Here is an 11,005-nt window from a genome sequence, read left to right as displayed (position 1 = left end):
TTAGATTATGTAGAAGAAAAGGATATACTCTCTACAGTCCTTATTATTGTGTTTATTCCCCCTAAGGGAAAAGTGGGCATAATATAAACCATAGAATAAATTGCAATGCACAGCTTATAAAGGAATGAGAAGTTTGCTTTTAGTTTACTGAAACTTTTTTGGGAGGAGAAGGAGCTAGACATCTTACTTTACTTTTAGTGAATATTCATATTTTTGCAATGAGCCCTCTGAAACTGAAAAGGCTAGAATACTGTGCAGTATATTCTAGACATTTAAATCTAAGACAATTTGATATTTGTAAAGATATATAATATGATGAGAAAAGGTACACATATAAGAAATTAGTTAAAGCTGAATACTAATTGGGTAAGATAAACTGAAAATTTTCAAATATTATAGAATGGTTGTCTATGTAAATGTTTTCAATTGTCTAATGTCAATCCTAAAAGTTGTGTATAACCACACAATTGTGTTGCCAAAACCTCTGTATGTGAAATGTTCCTGTATCTAATCAAAATTTCTGATATGAGTGTATGCTCTCCAGAAAATGGGGTCCATGAGACCCTCAAGTAACAAAGATGTCACAAAGCAAGTGGAGATATTAAACTTAAAAGGGATTTTTAAAATTTCTTTATTTTATTGGCTATCACTTCAAAAGTTAAAAATGAACACTATAGAACTTCTTTAGCAATATAGTTTTAACCAAAAATCCCAATTTTTAAAGAAAATTTAAATGTAATTTTTGATATTGATGTATTAAATTGTAAATTTTGAATTATCATAAAATCTAATATTTTCCAGTGATTATTATTGCTTAATTAACCACTTTTCTTTTTCTCTAATAGTGGAAGCTTGAAGAGACTCTTTGCTGAAGAAAAAATCTTCATATATGGTGCACTTGGGTTTTGCCATATGCAAAAGTATGTCTCATATGTGAAAATAAGAAAGTTTGTTTTCTTTGTAATTTCCAAGAGAAGGCTAATATTAAACCATGCATCCCAAGGTTTAATTGTCATTATATTTTTGGCTGCTTATGACAAAAAAAAACTGATTTCAATTAGAATTCTTCATACACTCATATGCTTATATTTATACCAATTAATTACAAAAAGCAAGTGAGAGGTTTTATTTCATAAGAATTTCTTTGATTCTTTAATATATGTGTTAGCAACCTCTTGGTTTAACAAAACGTTATAGCATTTCTTTCTCAGAATGTATCATTTACAAACAAAGGAATTCTTAGTCTCTAATTTGATGGGAAATAACTTGTTTGAATTATGTTTGATTAAAAAGGAGGAGTTTGTTAATATGAGTAAAATTTCCAACCCCAGATGAGCAAATTCTGCACTTTACATTCCAAGACTGTGAGTTTCTTTTAATAAATTTAATTGATAAATTACAAAATTTAAGGAAAGTCTATTACTTTTTAAAAGATGCATGTTGATTATGTAACCTGATGTAGAACTAACTAATGTGTTTTTCAGGTTGTTTTTGTTTTTATAATCTTTGCTAAAAAAAATCAATGAGTCAAAGTAATAGGTATGGAAATAAGGAAAATGAGTGTCTAATGAGTGTTTAACATATAACCTAATATTTACTGTCTCAAGATATTAATTTTTCTTCAAAGTGTTTTTTTTTCTTAATAGAGTTGTACCCACAGCATACAGAATTTCCCAGGCTAGTGGTCAAATTGGAACTACAGCTGCCAGCCTACGCCTGAGCCACATCTGCTACCTATACCACAGCTCACAGCAATGCGGGATCCCCCATCAAATAAGTGAGGCAAGGGATTGAACCCACATTCTTAGGGATACTGGTTGGATTTGTTTCTGCTGTGCCACAATGGGAACTCCTTAAAATATTTTTAAATGTCATAAATTTACTATATTATTTTCAAAGTATTAATTTATAAAGATGAAGATTCAGTGAAATTGCACAGCTCAGTTGAATCTTGTAAATGTGAGAATTTGAGAACTGACAAAAAAGATGTTTGATCTTTTGAACTTACTCTTCTAACATATTCTATTTATTGAGCTATGATATTTACACATTTAGAAAATATCATAGTATTTTCTTTCCTACATTTCATGATATGAATATTATTTATAAAAGAATTTCTTGTTCTTTTCCTCCCAAGCATGGTACAAATCTGGTGCTGCCTGTGGAAAGAGTAAAAACTTCCAAAGTATCTCAGAGATCATTATTTATATATTTCATGGGGAAAAGGTGGCAGAAAGTAATTTCATTTCCTGTGTTTAAAGGTATCATTGTGTATGTATTGTATTATTTGTACCAATGTATTTTTTCTCAGGAAAGAAATCATTAACAACTGACACTAGGCAGATAAAACTCACTGAAAGTGAGTTTTGCTTTTTATTTTCTAATCCTCTTTTTGTATATCAGAAGTGATATTTTTAAAAAGTTAATTTTCTGAGGGACAAAAAATCCACAGATCTATTGATTTGTAGAACCTCAATTAAATTCATTTTTGTAAATATTTTAACACAATGATTATGTCAATAATTACATGACAGCAAATGAAACTAGAAAACTGAACAAGAGATAGTATCCCCAATATGTTCAAGCATACACAATTTTTGAAAACCTGTATTTCTTTAAATATTCTCACACATATTGTAAAACTTAAAATTTTAATAGGAAAAAGAAACTGAATATTAATAAATACATTTGCTTCTTGCTTGGGTCACTTTCAGACAATATCAACCAAACTTAATTTATATTTTATAGGCTAATTTAATTTTATTAAAGTATATTCTAAAAAAATTTTATTAATGTATGTTCTAGAAAGAAAATACCTATTTGCTGATGTTTAAAATATTATGATTTTTTAAGTTAGGAAAGCATTTCCATATTTATATTTACTAATAGAAATACTTTATCTGAGTAGGTAAAACAACAATCATTCTTTTACTCAGCAATCATTGAGATAAATATTCTCATAAAATGATTGCAGGTTGACAGCAGGTACTAAAATTTATATAACAACAAATAATATACTGTTGCTACTTTCATGACAGTTTTGAGGTAGTACATAAAACTGTACACATGAAGATTATACAAGGTAAAATAAGGTAAATATCCAAGAGGTGTGATAAATCTCAGCTGTCACAGAATTGTGAAATCACAAGCACTCCTGAAGGGTTCAGAGTAGCAAATTTAAAAAAATGTTGTTTATTTCTCATCTTCCTCTTGATAAGGAACTGAGGAAGAATTTTTCAGGAATCAGGGACACAGATGATTTTTTTAAAGTAGTTAAACAATTGAAATCTCTAATTAAAATATAATTGTAATATAATTTATCACCAACCACAGACCAACTATTTTGCAAGACTTTCTCATTGTTAGCCTCTTGGCTTTTGACTCTAACCCATGTTTGTTGGTTATATTTCCTTCAGAAAGACCTTTGTGGACACAGGATATGGACATCTACAATGAAACCACAGTGACTCAGTTTATCCTCATAGGGCTCTCTGACCTCCCTGCGGTGCGCTACCCTCTCTTCGTGGTCTTTGCCATCATCTATCAGGTCACCTTGGTGGGAAACGGGGCCATTCTCTTGGCCATTGGGACTGAGAAAAAACTGCACACACCCATGTTTTACTTCTTGGCAAATCTGTCCCTCTTAGACATATTCTGCCCTTCAACCACTGTCCCTAAAATGCTGGAGAACCTCTTGACTGAGAACCACAGTATTTCCTTCATTGGGTGTGCTCTACAGCTTTATTTTCTGGTGGCCCTGGTGGGGACTGAGGTCTTCCTTCTTTCTGTCATGGCTTATGACCGTTATGTGGCCATCTGTTTCCCTCTCCGTTACACCCTAATTATTACCAAGGTCCGCTGTGTTCAGCTCACTGTTGGGACCTGGACAGCAGGGTTTCTCAATTCCCTCCTTCATACCGTGTCCACGTTCCGCCTTTCTTTCTGTAAGTACAATCTAGTTAACCAGTACTATTGTGACATCCCACCAGTGGTGGCCCTCTCCTGCTCATCCACCTATGTGGCAGAAATGCTTATTTTGGTGGAAGCAGGTATCTTGGGAATCAGTGCCTTCCTGGTCACCTTTATCTCTTATTTCTACATCATATCTACCGTCCTGAAGATCCAGTCAGTGGAAGGGAAGCGAAAAGCCTTTTCCACATGTGCTTCCCATCTTCTAGTGGTCTGTTTGTTTGGTGGCACAACGGTATTTACTTATGTACGCCCGTATTCCAGTCAACACTCCCCAGGAATAGACAGACTTATCTCCATGTTATATGGAATTGTTACCCCAATGTTAAACCCCATGATCTACAGCCTGAGAAACACAGAGGTGAAAGGAGCAGTCAGAAGGGTCTTGTGTCATAGAGAATTTTTACACTAAGTATAATATTAAATATCATGTGACATGACATGTGTAATCTAGTGAAAATGATAAAAAGGCCATATTTTTTAAAAAATAACAAACAATGATTTCAAATTAAATCTTATGGTTACCATAGGTGATACAAATTGGGGGAGGGTTGAATTGGGAGGGTAGAAATAATATATTCAAACTACTGTATAAAATAGATGAACAAGAGCTTACTGTATAGCACAGGAAAATCTACTTAATAGTTTGTAATAACCTATATGGGCAAAAAAGAATTGTTACATTTATATGTATTACTGATTCTCCTTGCTGTACTCCTGAAACTAATATAAATTTTTTTATTCCAATGAAATTAAATTTAAAAAAGTGAATGATTCAAAGTTTACTTATAATAAATTCATAAAAATAATTTGTAAAATATTTTTCTTCTGCTATATATAGAATACATAGTTACCTTTACAGACACAAATGTCTATAATTAGTTTTCTATAGAGTTATATCTATATATCCACCTGAACCTTGTCATCCAATATGTGACATTTTTTAATGTAAGCACAGAAATGTTAATAATTTCACTAGTGTATCAGTTTTAAAGTGAGCCTGTTTAAAGTTAACTTGGACTTCAAGTCCTATTTGTATCCATATGATAAAAAGGCCATATTTAAAAAAAGACCATATTATCTGTATGTTTTCATCTGCTTATAAATAAATATCTATCTATAGATCATCCTTATGCTCTTTTCCCTTATTTGATTGACTGAATATGGCATTTCTCCTTAATGTTCTTCTTTCAATTTCTTCAGTTTTATCTTCCACCTCCTCTATATTTCTATTTCTCTCTCTTTTCAATGTCCCTATCCATTCTCAGTTCTGTATGTGTCTACAAGACAGGTACTTAGTTTTGTCTCCGATTTAGTTGTCTAATTCAGCTCACTGTACTACTCTCCTCTTAGCCTCAACATGGTGAAAACTGAAAGTATCATCACTTAATACACATACATACATTTTTATGTGCTACCTTGTATCTTTTAATCAATTTTCCTAGCTACTCAAAGTTTGTGAAAGAGACCAGTCTCAGCACTTTGATCAACTTTGCATAGAGAAGTCTAGTTTCTGACTGTGGAGGATACACCATTTTCACTACCTTTCCTCTTCTTGTCACATGTAGAGATAGGATTATTTTCTTTGTCCTACTGCTTTAAGTCAGAAAGCATGTATAATTTTTCTCATAAGTTCTGCCCACTCTGGACATCCCGATTACTTTCAAAATAGACTCTCCAATGATCACTATCAATATATCCCCACTCTCTGCATTTCTCATTCTCTCTTCATTGTCTGGCCTTCATTATATTCTGTTGTCCTTCTATCTGCATTTTGTCTTTCCATTACCACTAAATGATAGAATAATATCACTAGTGAGGTATTATTATGTTATTCAAAAACAGCCTGTCACTTCCTCCTGTGCATTGTCATGGATTTCTTAGTGATTTTCAAAATTTTACCAAATGGTAGCCTGATCATATGTACTTGTGCCACATGAGTTAGAGGACTTGCTTTGGGATTAATTACATTTTCAGTAAAAATTGAGCATTGACCTAATATACCTCTTCCGCAACATAGAGGGATGTTCATGGAGGTGTGGTGAGTAAACCCGCTACCATAGTCACCAACCTACTATTAGAAAGAGTGGGAAAATCCTTGCATACATGAAAAAATATATGAAGTAATAACACTACTAGACTCATAAATTTGTTATTTGTTGTATTTTATTCCTTATTTTATGCTCTATTTCCAAGTTTGCATGTAGTGTGAAAGAATCAAGTCCTCATCATATAAAAAATGCTTAGGATTTCTTTATGTAACAGCATATAAAATTGAATAAAATATTAAGAGCTCAACCATTTGCTCATTTTACATACCAGATATCCAAACATTTATTTTATGTTTCACTTCTTGTCTGAATGCAATATTCTTAAAGACATTGGGGTTATATCTTTATTAGTAAACAAATCTGGAATCTAATTCTGTCCTATTGGAAACAATAGTTGCCTCACCTCATAATCCACAATTCTGGCCTTGGCCAATAAAGGAAAATTTTATTTGTAACTAAAAGGAAGTTCTAGAATTCCCTATGCTTTTTTGTTTTGATATAAGATAATTATAATTTTACTTATTAATTGAAGAAAAGAAATGTACAAGCAAAACCAAAGACTTTGTCTCTGTATCCTCTCTTTAATATTTTGAGTGAAATATTAGTGTAGTACCCAAGAATATAAAATCATGAAATATTGGAGTTCCCGTCGTGGCGCAATGGTTAACGAATCCGACTAGGAACCATGAGGTTGCAGGTTCGATCCCTGCCCTTGATCAGTGGGTTAAGGATCTGGCGTTGCCCTGAGCTGTGGTATAGGTCACAGACGCGGCTTGGATCCTGTGTTGCTGTGGCTCTGGCGTAGACTGGCAGCTACAGCTCCGATTAGACCCCTAGCCTGGGAACCTCCATATGCTGTGGGAGCGGCCCAAGAAATGGCAAAAAGACAAAAAATAAATAAATAAATAAAAAATAAAAAATAAAATCATTTGCTGAATGATATATTTTCTCCTATTGTGGATTTAGGACTTCAAATTTAGAGCTGGCAATACTTTGATGAAGGCATTTTTTCTCTTGAACTCTTATCAGGGCTTGTTCTTCTTGAAAAAGTAAGAGATCAATATGTCTTTATTTTATTTTTCTCTTCTTTCCTTTCTAAAAATTACTGTCATCAGAGACAACCTGGCCAAATCATTTGACAGTCTTCTGACCTGCTTTTCATGGGATGTAGCTGAGATTTTAATAGTAGTGTAAATGCATAATGAAAATGTGAATATAATTTTATACATATAAAATTTCAATCTCATCTTTTTCATTGACAGACACTTTAGTTCATTCCATATCTTGGCTCATAAAAAATGCTTCAATAAACAATGAACATGGGAGTGCAGATATTCTATGAGATTCTGTGTTCATATCCTTTGTATATACACTCAGATATGGAAGGCTGGATCTTATGATAATTCTATTTTTAATGTCTAAGGAATGTCCATACTCTTTTACATAGTGTCACTAACTAGTTTATAGTCTCAGCAATAGTGCAGAGTGTTTCTTTTTCTCTAAACTTTTGCCAACACTGGTTGTCTTTTGTCTTTTTGATGAGCTTTTCTCTGATGTTGAGTTGCATGTGGTTTTGCTTTGTATTTATTTGATGTTTAGTGATGCTGAACATCTTGTAATGTACCTGTCATTATTAGCAGTATATCATCTTTGTGGGGAAAAAAAGCATACTAATTTCTTCAGGCATTTAAAAATATTAGGTTGGTTTTATGGCTATTGAAATATTTGAGTTCTTTATGTTTTAGATGTTAACCCTTTATCAGGCATATGATTTGAAAATATTTTATCCCATTCTGTAGGTTGCCTTGTCATTTTGTAGAGCGTTTCTTTTGCTGTACAAAGGAAACTTTCAGTTTGATGCTGTCTGCTTTTTTATTTTTACTTGTGTTGCTTATATTATACTGTCAATATCTTAGAATTTGCTGCAAAAACCAGTGTAAAGATAGTTCCCTCCCCCTTATTTTTCCTTCTAGGAGTTTTAAGTTCTCAAGTCTTAAAATTAAATATTTAAGTAATTTCAAATTGATTTAAGAGAATGTTATAAGTTTCTGGTCCAATTTCATTCTTCTGCATGTGGATTTTCCATTTTCAATACCATTTCTTGAGGTTACTGTTCTTTCCTCTTTGAGTACTCTTGGTTCCCTCATAAATATTAGTTGACTATGTATATGATTGTTTATTCTGGGCTCTCAATTATGTTTGTTTGTTTGTTTGTGGTCAATGTGTCTTTTTTAATGCCACTACCCTATTTTGTATACTATAACCTTACAGTATAGTTTGCAAACAGAAAGTGTGATGCTCCCTGTTTTGATCTTCTTTCTCAGGATTGCTTTTGATGTTAGGGTTCCTTTGTGGCTCTTTAGAAATTTTAGAATTATTTATTCTATTTCTATAAATAGTATCATTGGCTATCTCATAGGGGTCGCATTGTATGTAAAGATGAATTGGGCTTATATGGACATTTTAACAATTCTTCTAATTCATGAATGTAATATGTCTTTCCATTTTTTTGTATTTCAGTGTCTTTCATCAAATATCTTATAGTTTTCATTGCAGATGTCTTTTACCTCTGATTAAATTTATTCTTTAGTATGTTATTAATTTTAATGCTTTTTATGTATTATTATTATTATTAAAGTATAGTTGATTTACAATCTTTTGTCAAGTTCTGTTGTACAACAAAGTGACCCAGTCACACACATTTTCATGTGCTGTACAGTAGTATCCCACTGCCCATCCATTCCAAATATAACAGTTTTCATCCAAAAAAACCCCCAAATTCCCATCTATCCCACTCTGTTTTGAATGGACTAATTATTTAAAGATTTTTTGTTTGTTTACAGAAATATATTATTTTCTGTATATTGACTTTGTTTCTCACAATTTTACTGAATTTATTGCTTAGTTTTAGAAATTTATTGGGATTTCATTAGGATTTTTTTTTAGATATTAGATTATATCATCTTCCAGGAAATGCAATTTTTTTTGTCTTTTTGTCTTTTTTTTTGTTGTTGTTGTTGTTGTTGCTATTTCTTGGGCCGCTTCCGCGGCATATGGAGGTTCCCAGGCTAGGGGTTGAATCGGAGCTGTAGCCACCGGCCTACGCCAGAGCCACAGCAACGCGGGATCCGAGCCGCGTCTGCAACCTACACCACAGCTCACGGCAACGCCGGATCGTTAACCCACTGAGAAAGGGCAGGGACCGAACCCTCAACCTCATGGTTCCTAGTCGGATTCGTTAACCACTGTGCCACGACGGGAACTCCGGAAATGCAATTTTTAAAAATTTCCTATTTGGGTGTCTGTTATTCTTTTTCTCACCTTCTGGTTCTAGCCAAGACTACCACCATTATGCTGAATAGAGGTGAAGATAGTGGGCACATTTATCTTGTTAGATAGTGGGCACATTTATCTTGTTCCTGCTCTTAGAGAAAAGTTTTCAAACTTTTACTCATGTGTATGATGTTGGCTGTGGGTTTGAAATTTAAGAGCTTTATTGGGTATATTACTTTTCTTCTGGGTAAATAAAAATATGGAAATTTATTTTATTTTAGTTTATTTAAAAAAAATCCTGGTCCTCTACTTACTCACTTATTTTTTTTCCTTACATTTAAAAAAATTAAAGTATAGTTGATTTACAATGTTACTTCAATTTCTGTTTTATAGCAAAGTGGCCCAATCACATACAGTTGCCTGTGCTATACTGTAGGGCCCTATATTCCCTCCATTCAGAATATAGCAGTTTGCATCCAAAAGCCCTGAACTGCCTGTCCATCCCATTCTCTCCCCACTCCCTCCCTGGGTGTCCAAAGGTCTGCTCTCCTTGGCTGTGATCTGTTTCTGTTTTGTAGATAGGATCATCTGTGCCATATTTTAGATTCTACAAATAAGTGATATTCTATGGTATTTTTCTTTTTCTTATTGGCTGACTTCACTTAGTATGAGAATCTCTAGTTTCATCCATGTTGCTGCAAATGGCATTAGTTTATCTTTTTATGACTGAGTACTATTCAACTGTATATGGTACCACATCTTCTTAATCCATTCATCTGTTGATGGACATTTAGGTTGTTTTCATGTCTTGGCTATTATGAATAGCACTGTGCATGTATCTTTTTCAATGAGTTTTATTCTGATACATGCCCAGGAGTGGGACTGGTGGATCATATGGTATTTCTATATTTAGTTTTCTGAGGTACCTCCATATTATTTTCAATAGTGGTTGAATCAATTTACATTCCCACCAACAGTGGAGGAGGGTATATTGTTCTCCACACTCCCTCCAGCATTTGTTATTTGTTGATGTGTTAAAGATGACCACTCTGACTGGTGTGAGGTGGTACCTCTTTGTAGTTTTCATTTGCATTTCTCTAATGATTAGTGATGCTGAGCATTTTTTCATGTGCCTGTTGGCCATTTGTAAGTTTTCTTTGGTGAAATATCTATTTAGATCTTCTACCAATTTTTCAGTTGGATTTTTTGTTTGTTTTTGAATTATATGAGTTTATATATTTTGGAAATTAGGCCCTTCTCTGTTGCATCATTTGAAATATTTTCTTCCATTCTGTAGGTTTCCTTTTTATTTTTTAATGTCTTCCTTTACTGTGCAAAAGTTTTGTGTTTCATTAGGTTCCATTGGTTTATTTCTGTCTTTATTGTCATTATTCAAGGGGTTGTTTCAAAGAAGATGTGTGATTTATGTCAAAGAGCATTCTGACTATGTCTTCCTCTAGGAGTTTTATAGTATCTGGCCTTGTATTTAGATCTTTAATACATTTTGAGTATATTTTTTGTATCAAGTTAGTGTTATACTTTCATTCTTCTAATGTAGGCTTCCAGTTTTCCCAGCATGATTTATTGAAGAGACTATCTTGTTTTCCACTGTTTCTGCCTCCTTTGTCATAGATTAGTAGACCATGGGTGCTTGGGTTTATTTCTGGGCCTTCTATCCTGTTCCATTGATTTACATTTCTGTTTTTGTGCCA

At 33.1% G+C, this 11,005-nt stretch overlaps 1 protein-coding gene across 1 annotated transcript; it reads left to right on the top strand.

Moving 5' to 3' along the window:
* Nucleotides 1-3,439: 3,439 nt before the first annotated feature.
* Nucleotides 3,440-4,381, top strand: LOC125124586 (olfactory receptor 5V1-like). Its single transcript, XM_047774654.1, has one exon. It carries the CDS (start codon nucleotides 3,440-3,442, stop codon nucleotides 4,379-4,381), a length of 942 nt encoding a protein of 313 aa, XP_047630610.1.
* Nucleotides 4,382-11,005: the final 6,624 nt, after the last annotated feature.

The sequence above is a fragment of the Phacochoerus africanus genome, chromosome 4 (assembly GCF_016906955.1).
Source record: "Phacochoerus africanus isolate WHEZ1 chromosome 4, ROS_Pafr_v1, whole genome shotgun sequence".
NCBI classification, from domain to species: domain Eukaryota; kingdom Metazoa; phylum Chordata; class Mammalia; order Artiodactyla; family Suidae; genus Phacochoerus; species Phacochoerus africanus.
This window is presented reverse-complemented; position numbering and strand designations above follow the sequence as displayed.